The 22,389-nt window shown below is 39.8% G+C and overlaps 2 protein-coding genes across 3 annotated transcripts in view; one reads left to right on the plus strand and one right to left on the minus strand.

Moving 5' to 3' along the window:
* The window catches only part of ANGEL1 (angel homolog 1), a 146,325-nt gene that overhangs the window by 99,233 nt on the left and 24,703 nt on the right, over positions 1-22,389 (plus strand). The gene's annotated exons all lie outside the window — the stretch shown is intronic.
* LRRC74A (leucine rich repeat containing 74A) overlaps positions 1-22,389 on the minus strand; it is a 29,783-nt gene that overhangs the window by 2,709 nt on the left and 4,685 nt on the right. The window contains exons 7-13 of the mRNA XM_075194630.1: positions 21,697-21,778; positions 18,202-18,287; positions 16,586-16,780; positions 5,602-5,697; positions 5,383-5,526; positions 1,222-1,326; positions 330-415 (exon numbers count right to left, since the gene is read on the minus strand). Coding sequence (XP_075050731.1) covers positions 330-415; positions 1,222-1,326; positions 5,383-5,526; positions 5,602-5,697; positions 16,586-16,780; positions 18,202-18,287; positions 21,697-21,778 — 794 coding nt within the window. The remainder of the gene's footprint in view (positions 1-329; positions 416-1,221; positions 1,327-5,382; positions 5,527-5,601; positions 5,698-16,585; positions 16,781-18,201; positions 18,288-21,696; positions 21,779-22,389) is intronic.

Consider the following 22,389-nt stretch of genomic DNA (forward strand, 5'->3'; position numbering starts at 1 on the left):
GCTCTGTGCATTGTATATTGGTCACTGGAATGCTCTGTGTATTGTATATTGGGCACTAGAATGCTATGTGCATTGTATATTGGGCACTAGAATGCTCTGTGCATTGTATATTGGTCACTGGAATGCTCTGTGCATTGTATATTAGTCATTATGATGCTCTCTGTATTGTCTCAGCATTCAGTACTAGTCTGATGGGGCTATTAGATGTTATATATGATTATACATGCCTCTGACGTACCTGCACTGTTACGTGAAACCTACTGTTGTTGCCAGCCCTTCCCTGTATTGGGGGAGGTATTCATTGCAATCAGCAGAGTTCTCCCTCTCACCTGTAGTCAATAGTCCCAGACTGATCTTTATCCAGTCTCTGCAGCAAGGAGTCCATCTGGACAGCATCCAGTGTGACACCAGCTACCTGTGGAGAAGAATTGTGGCAGCAGATTGGGAGTCATATGTAATAAATGTACTGTAATATCCATCTGCGCGGAGCCTTTCTTATTCATCGAGTTTACTGATACATGGCTTATCTAATCGCTCATTCAATGTTCTTTTCTCTCGATCCATCTCCTCCATCAGTTGGAGTACTACAAGGCTAAGAACTTGTCCCCTCCTCTTCTTCATCTTTACAGCTTATTTTGGAAACTAAACAGGCTCATTTGGATTTCAGTATCATAACTCTGTGGCTCTCTTGCCATCTGTGTTGGTCACATTGCTCCTCCATGCACTATTCCTGGTACAATCTGGATTTGACCCATGGGCAGCACCATGTGACCCCTTAGCCTGTCTAGTAATACCCAATCATGTTATACTGCAGAATTTGTTTCTGATTATAAAGCGATGTGGCGTATGCTGGCGCTATATAAAATATTAATCATCACAAATAAAACATATGGCTGATAATGAATCATTCCATGTGCAGCTGACACTGTATTGCTGGCAGTCGCCGCTGGCTAGCTTTGGGCACGAAGTCTGATATTAGCCACCACTTGGACTCAGAATACCCACAGGTTGTGGCCCCAAGCTGGTCCCACTGACAGAGACTTATATATAGTCCAGGGCCAAGCAGGGATTGGAGCTGATAACAAGCAGATGTCAGAGGATGTCTAATATCCATTAACCGGTGTCAGTGTCGGGCACAATCCCCTGATGCTCAGTGAGGCCGCAGGGTGGTGTCACACAGACGCTCACAGGCAGGATATCATCCCTACCACCCGTACTCACCGTAAGGTACCTGAGAAAGTCACTGACGGAGACACTCATGCTGCCATCTTTGTCCATGTTCTTGAAGAAATCCAGCATCCGAAGTTTTCTTTCATCCAGGAAATCCTGAAGGGATCAGAAAACAAGGTCTAAGGAATATAGTACACGGAGGACCTAGTACTGTTCTCTCCCATGACTCCCATTGTTTATTGTGTAACACGATCCCCGCATTTGTTATCCCTCTTATAAGCCAACAAAAAAATACAGACAATTTTGGACAATTGCGCCTACTTTTCAACTATGCTTAATTTCAAGGCGCCTGCTTCCTGGTGTCAGGTAAATTAATCTGTGCCTACATTTGGGTACTCGGTGCATTGTGGAAAGTGTCATTACAAAGTCCAACCTACTAAAAAAAAACATTTTTCTCCTAAAATATTGCTGACTTTAGCCTGGTTTATGGCTGAATGATTCATGAGATTCAGGTGACATCGGGACCCAGTGTTAGGGCTCAGTATATTTATAGGATGAGCCCTGGTATACACCACCTCTGACCAGGCAGAAAATCAGGTCCAAAATGCTGTACAATTACCCATATAACTGTGACCACCTCCCTAAATGTTACTTCTCCACCCACATCAACTCATTAAGATTATTCCGCCATGCAAAATTATGTCCCACTTTTTCCACTTGAGTACAGACCAAGATACACTTTCTATGATTACCGAGGACTCCACAAACAGCTCAACCTCCCATCAAAGTGCAAACCTTTGTCATTTTGGCTCACATGTTCATGCAGAATATTGTTCATGTCACAATAGGACATTTCCACTTTCACATGGTTGTAAATGAGTCTTATAATGGCTATTTACCAGGAAACCCCTCATCAAAGAATCACACTATCAGCCATCTCCTGTTAAGAAGTGCTCAATATTTTTTAGCTGAGACCCCAAGTGTAAGTGTGCCGTTGTTCTGTGACCCCAAGTGTCAGTGTGCCGTTGTTCTGTGACCCCAAGTGTCAGTGTGCCGTTGTTCTGTGACCCCAAGTGTCAGTGTGCCGTTGTTCTGTGACCCCAAGTGTCAGTGTGCCGTTGTTCTGTGACCCCAAGTGTCAGTGTGCCGTTGTTCTGTGACCCCAAGTGTCAGTGTGCCGTTGTTCTGTGACGCCAAGTGTAAGTGTGCCGTTGTTCTGTGACGCCAAGTGTCAGTGTGCCAGTGTTCTGTGACCCCAAGTGTAAGTGTGCCGTTGTTCTGTGACCCCAAGTGTCAGTGTGCCGTTGTTCTGTGACCCCAAGTGTCAGTGTGCCGTTGTTCTGTGACGCCAAGTGTCAGTGTGCCGTTGTTCTGTGACGCCAAGTGTAAGTGTGCCGTTGTTCTGTGACGCCAAGTGTCAGTGTGCCGTTGTTCTGTGACCCCAAGTGTAAGTGTGCCGTTGTTCTGTGACGCCAAGTGTCAGTGTGCCGTTGTTCTGTGACGCCAAGTGTCAGTGTGCCGTTGTTCTGTGACGCCAAGTGTCAGTGTGCCGTTGTTCTGTGACCCCAAGTGTCAGTGTGCCGTTGTTCTGTGACGCCAAGTGTCAGTGTGCCGTTGTTCTGTGACGCCAAGTGTCAGTGTGCCGTTGTTCTGTGACCCCAAGTGTCAGTGTGCCGTTGTTCTGTGACGCCAAGTGTCAGTGTGCCGTTGTTCTGTGACGCCAAGTGTCAGTGTGCCGTTGTTCTGTGACGCCAAGTGTCAGTGTGCCGTTGTTCTGTGACCCCAAGTGTCAGTGTGCCGTTGTTCTGTGACCCCAAGTGTCAGTGTGCCGTTGTTCTGTGACCCCAAGTGTCAGTGTGCCAGTGTTCTGTGACCCCAAGTGTCAGTGTGCCAGTGTTCTGTGACCCCAAGTGTCAGTGTGCCAGTGTTCTGTGACCCCAAGTGTCAGTGTGCCAGTGTTCTGTGACCCCAAGTGTCAGTGTGCCGTTGTTCTGTGACCCCTAGTGTCAATGTGCTATTGTTCTGTGACCCCTAGTGTCAATGTGCCATTGTTCTGTGACCCCTAGTGTCAATGTGCTATTGTTCTGTGACCCCTAGTGTCAATGTGCCATTGTTCTGTGACGCCAAGTGTCAGTGTGCCGTTGTTCTGTGACCCCAAGTGTCAGTGTGCCGTTGTTCTGTGACCCCAAGTGTCAGTGTGCCAGTGTTCTGTGACCCCAAGTGTCAGTGTGCCAGTGTTCTGTGACCCCAAGTGTCAGTGTGCCGTTGTTCTGTGACCCCTAGTGTCAATGTGCCATTGTTCTGTGACCCCTAGTGTCAATGTGCCATTGTTCTGTGACCCCTAGTGTCAATGTGCCATTGTTCTGTGACCCCTAGTGTCAATGTGCCATTGTTCTGTGACCCCTAGTGTCAATGTGCCATTGTTCTGTGACCCCTAGTGTCAATGTGCCATTGTTCTGTGACCCCAAGTGTCAGTGTGCCGTTGTTCTGTGACCCCAAGTGTAAGTGTGCCGTTGTTCTGTGACCCCAAGTGTCAGTGTGCCGTTGTTCTGTGACCCCAAGTGTCAGTGTGCCGTTGTTCTGTGACGCCAAGTGTAAGTGTGCCGTTGTTCTGTGACGCCAAGTGTCAGTGTGCCGTTGTTCTGTGACGCCAAGTGTCAGTGTGCCGTTGTTCTGTGACGCCAAGTGTCAGTGTGCCGTTGTTCTGTGACGCCAAGTGTCAGTGTGCCAGTGTTCTGTGACCCCAAGTGTCAGTGTGCCGTTGTTCTGTGACCCCTAGTGTCAATGTGCTATTGTTCTGTGACCCCAAGTGTCAGTGTGCCATTGTTCTGTGACCCCAAGTGTCAGTGTGCCATTGTTCTGTAACCCCTAGTGTCAATGTGCTATTGTTCTGTGACCCCTAGTGTCAATGTGCCATTGTTCTGTGACCCCTAGTCTCAATGTGCCATTGTTCTGTGACCCCAAATGTCAGTGTGCCATTGTTCAACTGTCAAGTGCAATGACCTCCCCCCGCTGCAGGGCACGGAGCAGGATGGGTGGTAATTACACCCCCCCTGCTGCAGGGCACGGAGCAGGATGGGTGGTAATTACCCCCCCCCCCCCCCGCTGCAGGGCACGGAGCAGAATGGGTGGTGATTACACCCCCCCCGCTGCAGGGCACGGAGCAGGATTGGTGGTAATTACACCCCCCCCCCCCCCCCGCTGCAGGGCACGGAGCAGAATGGGTGGTGATTACACCCCCCCGCTGCAGGGCACGGAGCAGGATTGGTGGTATTTACACCCCCCCCCCCCCCCACTGCAGGGCACGGAGCAGGATGGGTGGTATTTGCACCCCCCCTGCTGCCGGACTCGGAGCAGGATGGGAGGTGATTACACCCCCCCGCTGCAGGGCACGGAGCAGGATGGGAGGTAATTACACCCCCCCACCCCCCCCTTTGCACTTTGGGAAATGGTTATTAATAGGTTTTCTTTCTGGGTATTTCTTGCTAAACATCCTCTGTCTGAAGCACTGCCTATATCTCCTCTGTACATCTCTGTTTATTATAACTATGGTATATAGCATATTCTTTTGCAGTAGGTGTATATGCACATGTATGTCTGTATGTGTATATGTATAGTGTTCCCATGTATGCATGCACATATATGTCTATATGTGTGTGCACATGTATGTCTGTATGTGCAACATGTATGTCTCTGAGTGTACATGTGTGTGTGTTCATGCACATGTATGTTTGTGTGTACATGTATGTCTGTGTATGCATGTGAATGTCTGTGTGTGTGCACATGTATATCTGTATGTATACGTATATCTGTATGTATGCACATGTATGTCTGTTTGTTTCCACATGTATGTCTGTATGCATGTGTATGTGTGTATGAACATGTATGTCTGTGTGTGTGTGTGCATGTATGTCTGTATATGTCTATGCACATGTATGTCTGTATGCATATATATGTGTGTGTATGCACATGTATGTTTGTGTGTTTGTACATGTATGTCTATATGTGTACATGTATGTCTGTATATGTGTATGCACATGTATGTTTGTATGTGTGTGTGTATGCACATTTTTGTGTGTGTGCACATGTATATCTGTCAGGACTGAAGGTGGACTGTGGGAACATATACAATTTGAGGTGCAGAGTGTATGTGGAGGCTTTGTGTAGATGACAATCACACAATAGTATGTCTATAAACACACGTCCCATCACCTGTATGACCCTCATAGGATCTGGACGCACTGCACGTTTTTTAGTGATAAATCCTTGTTTTCCAGCGTACAACACATGTAACGTAGGGCGGGAAGTGGAAGCTGCTTCCAGAAGTGAAAGGAATTGTTGGTTGACCAGAACGTTCTGAGAGGAGAAGACACAATGTATATGATGATATCATACTGCACATATCGCTTTATACATTCTCTCCGTACTCACAGAAATGTCCAGCTCCTCCATCCTGCTCTCTGACCGCCTGGTAACTGAGCTCAGGAGCGTGATGGCGCCCTCTACTGTCAGGGGATTCCGGGAGAGCTGCAATGATCATAGTTACTATAAAGCCTTAATGTGTCCAATATACAATTAGGCAAAACAGAGTGTTTATGGCAAATTTATAGGCGTGCGTTTTAGTTTGCCCAATGCCGGAGATGTCATTTTCAATGAATGTGTGATCGGTTGTTAGTGCCAATCTCTTACCGAACTGTGGCTACGTCCTTATGAAATATTAATCTCTTATGCTGCATATAGTTACTAACCTCCAGCGGCTTATATACTTATATATACTATGTGTGTGCTATGTAACCGTTATATACCTGTACCATGTGTGTACTATGTAACCGTTATATACCTGTACTATGTGTGTACTATGTAACTGTTATATACCTGTACTATGTGTGTGCTATGTAACCGTTATATACCTGTACTATGTGTGTACTATGTAACCGTTATATACCTGTACTATGTGTGTACTATGTAACTGTTATATACCTGTACTATGTGTGTACTATGTAACTGTTATATACTTGTACTATGTGTGTGCTATGTAACCGTTATATACCTGTACTATGTGTGTACTATGTAACCGTTATATACTTGTACTATGTGTGTGCTATGTAACCGTTATATACCTGTACCATGTGTGTACTATGTAACTGTTATATACCTGTACTATGTGTGTACTATGTAACCGTTATATACCTGTACCATGTGTGTACTATGTAACTGTTATATACCTGTACTATGTGTGTGCTATGTAACCGTTATATACCTGTACTATGTGTGTACTATGTAACTGTTATATACCTGTACTATGTGTGTACTATGTAACCGTTATATACTTCCGTTATATACCTGTACTATGTGTGTACTATGTAACCGTTATATACTTCCGTTATATACCTGTACTATGTGTGTACTATGTAACCGTTATATACTTCCGTTATATACCTGTACTATGTGTGTACTATGTAACCGTTATATACCTGTACCATGTGTGTACTATGTAACTGTTATATACCTGTACTATGTGTGTGCTATGTAACCGTTATATACCTGTACTATGTGTGTACTATGTAACTGTTATATACCTGTACTATGTGTGTACTATGTAACCGTTATATACTTCCGTTATATACCTGTACTATGTGTGTACTATGTAACCGTTATATACTTCCGTTATATACCTGTACTATGTGTGTACTATGTAACCGTTATATACTTCCGTTATATACCTGTACTATGTGTGTACTATGTAACCGTTATATACCTGTACCATGTGTGTACTATGTAACCGTTATATACCTGTACCATGTGTGTACTATGTAACCGTTATATACCTGTACCATGTGTGTGCTATGTAACCGTTATATACTTGTACTATGTGTGTACTATGTAACCGTTATATACCTGTACTATGTGTGTGCTATGTAACCGTTATATACCTGTACCATGTGTGTGCTATGTAACCGTTATATACCTGTACTATGTGTGTGCTATGTAACCGTTATATACCTGTACCATGTGTGTGCTATGTAACCGTTATATACCTGTACCATGTGTGTGCTATGTAACCGTTATATACCTGTACTATGTGTGTGCTATGTAACCGTTATATACCTGTACCATGTGTGTACTATGTAACCGTTATATACCTGTACTATGTGTGTGCTATGTAACCGTTATATACCTGTACCATGTGTGTACTATGTAACCGTTATATACCTGTACTATGTGTGTGCTATGTAACCGTTATATACCTGTACCATGTGTGTACTATGTAACCGTTATATACCTGTACTATGTGTGTGCTATGTAACCGTTATATACCTGTACTATGTGTGTGCTATGTAACCGTTATATACCTGTACTATGTGTGTGCTATGTAACCGTTATATACCTGTACTATGTGTGTGCTATGTAACCGTTATATACCTGTACTATGTGTGTGCTATGTAACCGTTATATACCTGTACTATGTGTGTGCTATGTAACCGTTATATACCTGTACTATGTGTGTGCTATGTAACCGTTATATGCTTGTACTATGTGTGTACTATGTAACCGTTATATACCTGTACTATGTGTGTACTATGTAACCGTTATATACCTGTACTATGTGTGTGCTATGTAACCGTTATATACCTGTACTATGTGTGTGCTATGTAACCGTTATATGCTTGTACTATGTGTGTGCTATGTAACCGTTATATACCTGTACTATGTGTGTACTATGTAACCGTTATATACCTGTACTATGTGTGTGCTATGTAACCGTTATATACCTGTACCATGTGTGTACTATGTAACCGTTATATACCTGTACTATGTGTGTACTATGTAACTGTTATATACCTGTACTATGTGTGTGCTATGTAACCGTTATATACCTGTACTATGTGTGTGCTATGTAACCGTTATATACCTGTACTATGTGTGTACTATGTAACCGTTATATACCTGTACTATGTGTGTGCTATGTAACCGTTATATTCCTGTACTATGTGTGTGCTATGTAACCGTTATATACCTGTACCATGTGTGTACTATGTAACCGTTATATACTTGTACTATGTGTGTACTATGTAACTGTTATATACCTGTACTATGTGTGTGCTATGTAACCGTTATATACCTGTACTATGTGTGTACTATGTAACCGTTATATACTTCCGTTATATACCTGTACTATGTGTGTACTATGTAACCGTTATATACTTCCGTTATATACCTGTACTATGTGTGTACTATGTAACCGTTATATACTTCCGTTATATACCTGTACTATGTGTGTACTATGTAACCGTTATATACCTGTACCATGTGTGTACTATGTAACTGTTATATACCTGTACTATGTGTGTGCTATGTAACCGTTATATACCTGTACTATGTGTGTACTATGTAACTGTTATATACCTGTACTATGTGTGTACTATGTAACCGTTATATACTTCCGTTATATACCTGTACTATGTGTGTACTATGTAACCGTTATATACTTCCGTTATATACCTGTACTATGTGTGTACTATGTAACCGTTATATACTTCCGTTATATACCTGTACTATGTGTGTACTATGTAACCGTTATATACCTGTACCATGTGTGTACTATGTAACCGTTATATACCTGTACCATGTGTGTACTATGTAACCGTTATATACCTGTACCATGTGTGTGCTATGTAACCGTTATATACTTGTACTATGTGTGTACTATGTAACCGTTATATACCTGTACTATGTGTGTGCTATGTAACCGTTATATACCTGTACCATGTGTGTGCTATGTAACCGTTATATACCTGTACTATGTGTGTGCTATGTAACCGTTATATACCTGTACTATGTGTGTGCTATGTAACCGTTATATGCTTGTACTATGTGTGTGCTATGTAACCGTTATATACCTGTACTATGTGTGTACTATGTAACCGTTATATACCTGTACTATGTGTGTGCTATGTAACCGTTATATACCTGTACCATGTGTGTACTATGTAACCGTTATATACCTGTACTATGTGTGTACTATGTAACTGTTATATACCTGTACTATGTGTGTGCTATGTAACCGTTATATACCTGTACTATGTGTGTGCTATGTAACCGTTATATGCTTGTACTATGTGTGTACTATGTAACCGTTATATACCTGTACTATGTGTGTACTATGTAACCGTTATATACCTGTACTATGTGTGTGCTATGTAACCGTTATATACCTGTACTATGTGTGTGCTATGTAACCGTTATATGCTTGTACTATGTGTGTGCTATGTAACCGTTATATACCTGTACTATGTGTGTACTATGTAACCGTTATATACCTGTACTATGTGTGTGCTATGTAACCGTTATATACCTGTACCATGTGTGTACTATGTAACCGTTATATACCTGTACTATGTGTGTACTATGTAACTGTTATATACCTGTACTATGTGTGTGCTATGTAACCGTTATATACCTGTACTATGTGTGTGCTATGTAACCGTTATATACCTGTACTATGTGTGTACTATGTAACCGTTATATACCTGTACTATGTGTGTGCTATGTAACCGTTATATTCCTGTACTATGTGTGTGCTATGTAACCGTTATATACCTGTACCATGTGTGTACTATGTAACCGTTATATACTTGTACTATGTGTGTACTATGTAACTGTTATATACCTGTACTATGTGTGTGCTATGTAACCGTTATATACCTGTACTATGTGTGTACTATGTAACCGTTATATACTTCCGTTATATACCTGTACTATGTGTGTGCTATGTAACCGTTATATACTTCCGTTATATACCTGTACTATGTGTGTGCTATGTAACCGTTATATACTTCCGTTATATACCTGTACTATGTGTGTGCTATGTAACCGTTATATACTCCCGTTATATACCTGTACTATGTGTGTGCTATGTAACCGTTATATACTTCCGTTATATACCTGTACAATGTGTGTACTATGTAACTGTTATATACCTGTACTATGTGTGTGCTATGTAACCGTTATATACCTGTACCATGTGTGTACTATGTAACCGTTATATACCTGTACTATGTGTGTACTATGTAACCGTTATATACCTGTACTATGTGTGTACTATGTAACCGTTATATACTTCCGTTATATACCTGTACTATGTGTGTACTATGTAACTGTTATATACCTGTACTATGTGTGTACTATGTAACTGTTATATACTTGTACTATGTGTGTACTATGTAACTGTTATATACCTGTACTATGTGTGTACTATGTAACTGTTATATACCTGTACTATCTGTGTGCTATGTAACCGTTATATACCTGTACCATGTGTGTACTATGTAACCGTTATATACCTGTACTATGTGTGTACTATGTAACTGTTATATACCTGTACTATGTGTGTACTATGTAACCGTTATATACTTCCGTTATATACCTGTACTATGTGTGTGCTATGTAACCGTTATATGCTTGTACTATGTGTGTGCTATGTAACTGTTATATACCTGTACTATGTGTGTACTATGTAACCGTTATATACCTGTACCATGTGTGTACTATGTAACCGTTATATACTTGTACTATGTGTGTGCTATGTAACCGTTATATACCTGTACTATGTGTGTACTATGTAACCGTTATATACCTGTACTATGTGTGTACTATGTAACTGTTATATACCTGTACTATGTGTGTGCTATGTAACCGTTATATGCTTGTACTATGTGTGTGCTATGTAACCGTTATATACCTGTACTATGTGTGTACTATGTAACTGTTATATACCTGTACTATGTGTGTACTATGTAACCGTTATATACTTCCGTTATATACCTGTACTATGTGTGTGCTATGTAACCGTTATATACCTGTACTATGTGTGTACTATGTAACTGTTATATACCTGTACTATGTGTGTACTATGTAACCGTTATATACTTCCGTTATATACCTGTACTATGTGTGTGCTATGTAACCGTTATATGCTTGTACTATGTGTGTACTATGTAACCGTTATATACTTCCGTTATATACCTGTACTATGTGTGTGCTATGTAACCGTTATATACTTGTACTATGTGTGTGCTATGTAACCGTTATATACCTGTACCATGTGTGTACTATGTAACCGTTATATACCTGTACTATGTGTGTACTATGTAACCGTTATATACCTGTACTATGTGTGTACTATGTAACCGTTATATACTTCCGTTATATACCTGTACTATGTGTGTACTATGTAACAGTTATATACTTGTACTATGTGTGTGCTATGTAACTGTTATATACCTGTACTATGTGTGTACTATGTAACCGTTATATACCTGTACTATGTGTGTACTATGTAACCGTTATATACCTGTACTATGTGTGTACTATGTAACCGTTATATACTTCCGTTATATACCTGTACTATGTGTGTACTATGTAACCGTTATATACTTGTACTATGTGTGTACTATGTAACCGTTATATACTTGTACTATGTGTGTACTATGTAACCGTTATATACCTGTACTATGTGTGTACTATGTAACCGTTATATACTTCCGTTATATACCTGTACTATGTGTGTACTATGTAACCGTTATATACTTGTACTATGTGTGTACTATGTAACCGTTATATACTTGTACTATGTGTGTACTATGTAACCGTTATATACTTGTACTATGTGTGTACTATGTAACCGTTATATACCTGTACTATGTGTGTACTATGTAACCGTTATATACCTGTACTATGTGTGTGCTATGTAACCGTTATATACCTGTACTATGTGTGTACTATGTAACCGTTATATACCTGTACTATGTGTGTACTATGTAACTGTTATATACCTGTACTATGTGTGTACTATGTAACCGTTATATACTTGTACTATGTGTGTACTATGTAACCGTTATATACTTGTACTATGTGTGTACTATGTAACCGTTATATACCTGTACTATGTGTGTACTATGTAACCGTTATATACCTGTACTATGTGTGTACTATGTAACCGTTATATACTTCCGTTATATACCTGTACTATGTGTGTACTATGTAACCGTTATATACTTGTACTATGTGTGTACTATGTAACCGTTATATGCTTGTACTATGTGTGTGCTATGTAACTGTTATATACCTGTACTATGTGTGTACTATGTAACCGTTATATACCTGTACCATGTGTGTACTATGTAACCGTTATATACTTGTACTATGTGTGTGCTATGTAACCGTTATATACCTGTACTATGTGTGTACTATGTAACCGTTATATACCTGTACTATGTGTGTACTATGTAACTGTTATATACCTGTACTATGTGTGTGCTATGTAACCGTTATATGCTTGTACTATGTGTGTGCTATGTAACCGTTATATACCTGTACTATGTGTGTACTATGTAACTGTTATATACCTGTACTATGTGTGTACTATGTAACCGTTATATACTTCCGTTATATACCTGTACTATGTGTGTGCTATGTAACCGTTATATACCTGTACTATGTGTGTACTATGTAACTGTTATATACCTGTACTATGTGTGTACTATGTAACCGTTATATACTTCCGTTATATACCTGTACTATGTGTGTGCTATGTAACCGTTATATGCTTGTACTATGTGTGTACTATGTAACCGTTATATACTTCCGTTATATACCTGTACTATGTGTGTGCTATGTAACCGTTATATACTTGTACTATGTGTGTGCTATGTAACCGTTATATACCTGTACCATGTGTGTACTATGTAACCGTTATATACCTGTACTATGTGTGTACTATGTAACCGTTATATACCTGTACTATGTGTGTACTATGTAACCGTTATATACTTCCGTTATATACCTGTACTATGTGTGTACTATGTAACAGTTATATACTTGTACTATGTGTGTGCTATGTAACTGTTATATACCTGTACTATGTGTGTACTATGTAACCGTTATATACCTGTACTATGTGTGTACTATGTAACCGTTATATACCTGTACTATGTGTGTACTATGTAACCGTTATATACTTCCGTTATATACCTGTACTATGTGTGTACTATGTAACCGTTATATACTTGTACTATGTGTGTACTATGTAACCGTTATATACTTGTACTATGTGTGTACTATGTAACCGTTATATACCTGTACTATGTGTGTACTATGTAACCGTTATATACTTCCGTTATATACCTGTACTATGTGTGTACTATGTAACCGTTATATACTTGTACTATGTGTGTACTATGTAACCGTTATATACTTGTACTATGTGTGTACTATGTAACCGTTATATACTTGTACTATGTGTGTACTATGTAACCGTTATATACCTGTACTATGTGTGTACTATGTAACCGTTATATACCTGTACTATGTGTGTGCTATGTAACCGTTATATACCTGTACTATGTGTGTACTATGTAACCGTTATATACCTGTACTATGTGTGTACTATGTAACTGTTATATACCTGTACTATGTGTGTACTATGTAACCGTTATATACTTGTACTATGTGTGTACTATGTAACCGTTATATACTTGTACTATGTGTGTACTATGTAACCGTTATATACCTGTACTATGTGTGTACTATGTAACCGTTATATACCTGTACTATGTGTGTACTATGTAACCGTTATATACTTCCGTTATATACCTGTACTATGTGTGTACTATGTAACCGTTATATACTTCCGTTATATACCTGTACTATGTGTGTACTATGTAACCGTTATATACTTGTACTATGTGTGTACTATGTAACCGTTATATACCTGTACTATGTGTGTACTATGTAACCGTTATATACTTCCGTTATATACCTGTACTATGTGTGTACTATGTAACCGTTATATACTTGTACTATGTGTGTACTATGTAACCGTTATATACCTGTACTATGTGTGTACTATGTAACTGTTATATACTTGTACTATGTGTGTACTATGTAACCGTTATATACCTGTACTATGTGTGTGCTATGTAACCGTTATATACCTGTACTATGTGTGTACTATGTAACCGTTATATACCTGTACTATGTGTGTGCTATGTAACCGTTATATACTTGTACTATGTGTGTGCTATGTAACCGTTATATACCTGTACTATGTGTGTGCTATGTAACCGTTATATACTTGTACTATGTGTGTGCTATGTAACCGTTATATACCTGTACTATGTGTGTGCTATGTAACCGTTATATACCTGTACTATGTGTGTACTATGTAACCGTTATATACCTGTACTATGTGTGTACTATGTAACCGTTATATACCTGTACTATGTGTGTACTATGTAACCGTTATATACTTGTACTATGTGTGTACTATGTAACTGTTATATACTTGTACTATGTGTGTGCTATGTACACGTTATATTCCTGTACTATGTGTGTACTATGTAACCATTATATACTTGTACTATGTGTGTACTATGTAACCGTTATATACTTGTACTATGTGTGTACTATGTAACCGTTATATACTTGTACTATGTGTGTACTATGTAACCGTTATATACCTGTACTATGTGTGTACTATGTAACCGTTATATACTTCCGTTATATACCTGTACTATGTGTGTACTATGTAACCGTTATATACCTGTACTATGTGTGTACTATGTAACCGTTATATACCTGTACTATGTGTGTACTATGTAACCGTTATATACTTGTACTATGTGTGTACTATGTAACCGTTATATACTTGTACTATGTGTGTGCTATGTAACCGTTATATTCCCGTACTATGTGTGTACTATGTAACCGTTATATACTTGTACTATGTGTGTGCTATGTAACCGTTATATACTTGTACTATGTGTGTGCTATGTAACCGTTATATGCTTGTACTATGTGTGTGCTATGTAACCGTTATATGCTTGTACTATGTGTGTACTATGTAACCGTTATATACTTGTACTATGTGTGTGCTATGTAACCGTTATATTCCTGTACTATGTGTGTGCTATGTAACCGTTATATGCTTGTACTATGTGTGTGCTATGTAACCGTTATATACTTGTACTATGTGTGTGCTATGTAACCGTTATATACTTGTACTATGTGTGTACTATGTAACCGTTATATACTTGTACTATGTGTGTGCTATGTAACCGTTATATGCTTGTACTATGTGTGTGCTATGTAACCGTTATATACTTGTACTATGTGTGTACTATGTAACCGTTATATTCCTGTACTATGTGTGTGCTATGTAACCGTTATATTCCTGTACTATGTGTGTGCTATGTAACCGTTATATGCTTGTACTATGTGTGTGCTATGTAACCGTTATATACTTGTACTATGTGTGTACTATGTAACCGTTATATACTTGTACTATGTGTGTGCTATGTAACCGTTATATTCCTGTACTATGTGTGTGCTATGTAACCGTTATATGCTTGTACTATGTGTGTGCTATGTAACCGTTATATACTTGTACTATGTGTGTACTATGTAACCGTTATATACTTGTACTATGTGTGTGCTATGTAACCGTTATATACTTGTACTATGTGTGTACTATGTAACCGTTATATACTTGTACTATGTGTGTACTATGTAACCGTTATATACCTGTACTATGTGTGTACTATGTAACCGTTATATACCTGTACTATGTGTGTGCTATGTAACCGTTATATACCTGTACTATGTGTGTACTATGTAACCGTTATATGCTTGTACTATGTGTGTACTATGTAACCGTTATATACCTGTACTATGTGTGTACTATGTAACCGTTATATACCTGTACTATGTGTGTACTATGTAACCGTTATATACCTGTACTATGTGTGTACTATGTAACCGTTATATACCTGTATTATGTGTGTGCTATGTAACCGTTATATGCTTGTACTAGGTGTGTGCTATGTAACCGTTATATTCCTGTACTATGTGTGTACTATGTAACCGTTATATACCTGTACTATGTGTGTACTATGTAACCGTTATATACCTGTACTATGTGTGTGCTATGTAACCGTTATATACCTGTACTATGTGTGTACTATGTAACCGTTATATACCTGTACTATGTGTGTGCTATGTAACCGTTATATACCTGTACTATGTGTGTGCTATGTAACTGTTATATACCTGTACTATGTGTGTACTATGTAACCGTTATATGCTTGTACTAGGTGTGTGCTATGTAACCGTTATATACCTGTACTATGTGTGTACTATGTAACCGTTATATACCTGTACTATGTGTGTGCTATGTAACCGTTATATACCTGTACTATGTGTGTGCTATGTAATTGTTATATGCTTGGACTATTTATGAATGAGAGGCATGTTCTGATATCCATTATCTTTATTAGTCACAGACTAACGCTCGTCACGGACAACAGAAGCAACAGGGAGTCTTATATAAACACACAATATATAAAAGCTGTGTTACCTTCAGCACACGGAGGGTATCATTGCTCTCCAGGCCTTTGCACAGGAGCCGGACACCCTCGTTACTGATCCGGTTGCAGCTGATATCGAGGTGAAGAAGGGAACTATTAGCTTTTAGAGCTTCTCCCAATGCCAGAGCCCCCTCATTGCCAAAACCATTGTAGGAGAGATCGAGGACCTTCAGCATCCCGTTCACCTGCAGAGAGAGAGAGAGATACACAGACCTCACTGTCATGTGCACACGTGTGCATGGGATTCCACATCCGACTGCTCAGCCTCATATAGACATAGATGTTGTGAGGCCCATTTCAGCTGTAATGAATGTGAGGAAAGAAGGACACTAAAGACACAATGTTAGAAATCATCTGCAACTACTATGAACATTAGGCGGTGTATTGTAAGCGTTAAAGTACGTGTATGGCGCTGTTCCAAGTTGACACTTATAACGCAGGAGAGTGCGTGTGATCTGGTGCTGAGACTGGAGGTTGGCTCCATCTCCAAAGCCCACAAGTCCAGTTTGGAGTGACGGATTGAAGAGGTCGTACTCTGATCTGAGGACTATCCGGGAAGAGCGGTGAGCTGACGCTCTCTAGGCTTTGTTATCATGTTATTATATTGTCACTGGCTGGACTAATGTTACCTACCCGGCAAAGAGAACTTTGCCTCACAGTAAATAACACAATTATTCCTACAAGCTCGTGCATTCGGTATTTTTATATTTGTGACTATAGAACAGTGAATACATCAAACCTGTAATGCGGCTTTACAGGAAGTAAGTGATATAAATGTAAAACGTACAGACGTACACATGAAATCCCGTGTAATGTACAGACATGAACGTACACATGGAATACCGTGTAATGTACAGACATGAACGTACACATGGAATCCCGTGTAATGTACAGACATAACCGTACACATGGAATCCCGTGTAATGTACAGACATGAACGTACACATGGAATACCGTGTAATGTACAGACATGAACGTACACATGGAATCCCGTGTAATGTACAGACATAACCGTACACATGGAATCCCGTGTAATGTACAGACATGAATGTACACATGGAATCCCGTGTAATGTACAGACATGAATGTACACATGGAATCCCGTGTAATGTACAGACGTGAGTGTACAGACATGAACGTACACATGGAATCCCGTGTAATGTACAGACGTGAATGTACAGACATGAAAGTATACATGGAACCCCATGTAATGTACAGACATGAACGTACACATGGAATCCCGTGTAACGTACAGACATGAACGTACACATGGAATCCCGTGTAACGTACAGACATGAACATACACATGGAACCCCATGTAATGTACAGACATGAACGTACACATGGAATCCCGTGTAACGTACAGACATGAACATACACGTGGAATCCCGTGTAACGTACAGACATGAACGTACACATGGAATCCCGTGTAACGTACAGACATGAACATACACATGGAATCCCGTGTAACGTACAGACATGAACGTACACATGGAATACCGTGTAATGTACAGGACATGAACATACACGTGGAATCCCGTGTAACGTACAGACATGAATGTGAATTGTTCTATATAACAGATGTAACATAATGGGGGTCTGTTACCCTCAGGCCGGCGCTCAGAGCGATGGCTCCCGTCATACGGATGTGATTCCAGCTCACTTTCAGTCGCTGCAGACCCTCGTTAGCAGCTGACAAAGGACAGAAACGTTAAGAAATAAAAATAAATAAATACATATTAATCTACCATCATGAGACCCCTATATATACCTGTCATCGAGTGACCCCTATATATATCTATCATCATGTGACCCCTATACATATCTATCATCATGTGACCCCTATACATACCTGCCATCATGAGACCCCTATATATATATATCTATATATCTATCATCATGTGACTCCTATATCTATCATCATGTGATTCCTATGCATACCTGTCATCATGTGACCCCTATATATATCTATCATCATGTGACCCCCTATATATATCTATCATCATGTGACCCCCTATATATACCTGTCATCATGTGACCCCTATATATATATTTTGTCATGTGACCCCTATATATACCTGTCATCATGTGACCCCTATATATATATTTCATCATGTGACCCCTATATATACCTGCCATCATGTGACCCCTATATATACCTGCCATCATGTGACCCCTATATGTACCTGCCATCATGTGACCCCTATATATACTTGTCATCATGTGACCCCTATATGTGCCTGCCATCATGTGACCCCTATATATACCTGTCATTATGTGACCCCTCTATATATCTATCATCATGTGACCCCTATGCATACCTGCCATCATGTGACCCCTATATGTGCCTGCCATCATGAGACCCCTATGCATACCTGCCATCATATGACCCCTATATATAACCATCATCATGAGACCCCTATATATACCTGTCATCATGTGACCCCTATATATATCATCATGTGACCCCTATATATACCTGCCATCATGAGACCCCTATATATACCTGTCATCATGTGACCCCTATATATCTATCATCATGTGACCCCTATACATACCTGCCATCATGAGACCCCTATATATATATATATCTATATATCTATCATCATATGACTCCTTTATATATCTATCATCATGTGACTCCTATGCATACCTGTCATCATGTGACCCCTATAAATATCTATCATCATGTGACCCCCTATATATATCTATCATCATGTGACCCCCTATATATACCTGCCATCATGTGACCCCTATATATACCTGCCATCATATGACCCCTATATATACCTGCCATCATGTGACCCCTATATATACCTGTCATCATGTGACCCCTATATGTACCTGCCATCATGTGACCCCTATATATACCTGTCATCATGTGACCCCTATATGTACCTGCCAACATGTGAGCCCTATATATACCTGTCATCATGTGACCCCCTATATGTACCTGCCATCATGTGACCCCTATATATGCCCGCCATCATGAGACCCCTATAAATACCTGCCATCATGAGACCCCTATAAATACCTGCCATCATGTGACCCCTATATATACCTGCCATCATGTGGCCCCTATATATACCTACCATCATGTGACCCCTATATATACCTACCATCATTTGACCCCTATATGTACCTGCTATCATGTGACTCCTATATATATCTATCATCATGTCACCCCTATAAGTACCTGCCATCATGTGACCCCTATATGTACCTGCCATCATGTGACCCCCTATACATACCTGCCATCATGTGATCCCTATGTATATCTATCATCATGTGAGCCCTATATATACCTGCCATCATGAGACCCCTATATATACCTGTCATCATGTGACCCCTATATATATATCTATCATCATGTGACCCCTATACATACCTGCCATCATGAGACCCCTATATATATATCTATATATCTATCATCATATGACTCCTTTATATATCTATGATCATGTGACTCCTATGCATACCTGTCATCATGTGACCCCTATAAATATCTATCATCATGTGACCCCCTATATATATCTATCATCATGTGACCCCCTATATATACCTGTCATCATGTGACCCCTATATGTACCTGCCATCATGTGACCCCTATATATGCCTGCCATCATGAGACCCCTATAAATACCTGCCATCATGTGACCCCTATATATACCTGCCATTATGTGGCCCCTATATATACCTACCATCATGTGACCCCTATATATACCTACCATCATTTGACCCCTATATGTACCTGCTATCATTTGACTCCTATATATATCTGTCATCATGTCACCCCTATAAGTACCTGCCATCATGTGACCCCTATATGTACCTGCCATCATGTGACCCCCTATACATACCTGCCATCATGTGATCCCTATGTATATCTATCATCATGTGAGCCCTATATATACCTGCCATCATGAGACCCCTATATATACCTGTCATCATGTGACCCCTATATATATATCTATCATCATGTGACCCCTATACATACCTGCCATCATGAGACCCCTATATATATATCTATATATCTATCATCATATGACTCCTTTATATATCTATCATCATGTGACTCCTATGCATACCTGTCATCATGTGACCCCTATAAATATCTATCATCATGTGACCCCCTATATATATCTATCATCATGTGACCCCCTATATATACCTGTCATCATGTGACCCCTATATATATATTTCCTCATGTGACCCCTTTATATACCTGCCATCATGTGACTCCTATATATACCTGCCATCATGTGACCCCTATATATACCTGCCATCATGTGACCCCTATAAATACCTGCCATCATGTGACCCCTATATATACCTGTCATCATGTGACCCCTATATGTACCTGCCATCATGTGACCCCTATATATACCTGTCATCATGTGACCCCTATATGTACCTGCCATCATGTGACCCCTATATATACCTGTCATCATGTGACCCCTATATGTACCTGCCATCATGTGACCCCTATATATGCCTGCCATCATGAGATCCCTATAAATACCTGCCATCATGTGACCCCTATATATACCTACCATCATGTGACCCCTATATATACCTGTCATCATGTGACCCCTATATGTACCTGCCATCATGAGACCCCTATATATATCTACCATCATTTGACCCCTATATGTACCTGCTATCATGTGACTCCTATATATATCTATCATCATGTCACCCCTATAAGTACCTGCCATCATGTGACCCCTATATGTACCTGCCATTATGTGATTCCTATATATATATCCATCATGTGACCCCTATATATTTCTATCATCATGTGACCCCCTATACATACCTGCCATCATGTGATCCCTATATATACCTGCCATCATGTGACCCCTATATATATCTATCATCATGTCACCCCTATATATACCTGTCATCATGTCACCCCTATATATACCTGTCATCATGTCACCCCTATATATACCTGTCATCATGTCACCCCTATATATATATATATATCTATCATCATATGACCTCTAGATATATCTGCTTATTCTTAGCCTTTATTTCATACACCTATATGTTCTACAGCTCTGGCTATTCGGATGTAAAGATTTTTTATACAACTCACCCAACATCTGACCTAAATATTCTCCTCCTTTTTCCGAGAACTCATTGTGGCTGAGATCTAGCTCCATGACCCGGAAATTGGTCTATAGGAAGAGTGACAGAAAGGGGCATTTGTTTATTGGATAATAGTAAAAGACAAGCACAGTCTGTCTGGATACATTGTATCATATATCATATCATTGAATGGAGATAATAATGGTGTGTGTTTAATTGGGGAAAGGTTCTCAGGTGGGGTAGAATTAGGGGAGCCAGTGAGGAACATGCTGAGGCCGCCGTCTGCACTGTACAGATATGTACAGCCATGCAGGTTTCCTGTTGTTACAGAAAGTGGATGGATCTGTGCAGTAAGACTGGGAGGAAGTCAGCGGATTCTTCCAGCTAAGTGCAGGTTGGGCAAACTCATGCACCAAAGATTGGGGCTAGATTTACTAAAGGGCGGTAAACCGCCGCTTTTTGGCTATTTTTCTGGTGGTTTTGAAACCACTGGATTTACTAAAGCCCAAACCGCTGTTAAAACGGCCAGAATTTATATTTTTCAAAACCACCACTTTACAAACCTCCATCCTGATTTTATCAATGATGAACATACAAACTGAGGGGGGGCCGCATCCATCTTATTTCTCCGTGTCTTTACATGTTGAGATGACACTTTTACTTTGTGTATTTTCAGACAGACTCACAATCACGCAAATGT

This window comes from Mixophyes fleayi, unplaced genomic scaffold, assembly GCF_038048845.1.
Source record: "Mixophyes fleayi isolate aMixFle1 unplaced genomic scaffold, aMixFle1.hap1 Scaffold_93, whole genome shotgun sequence".
Classification (NCBI taxonomy): domain Eukaryota; kingdom Metazoa; phylum Chordata; class Amphibia; order Anura; family Limnodynastidae; genus Mixophyes; species Mixophyes fleayi.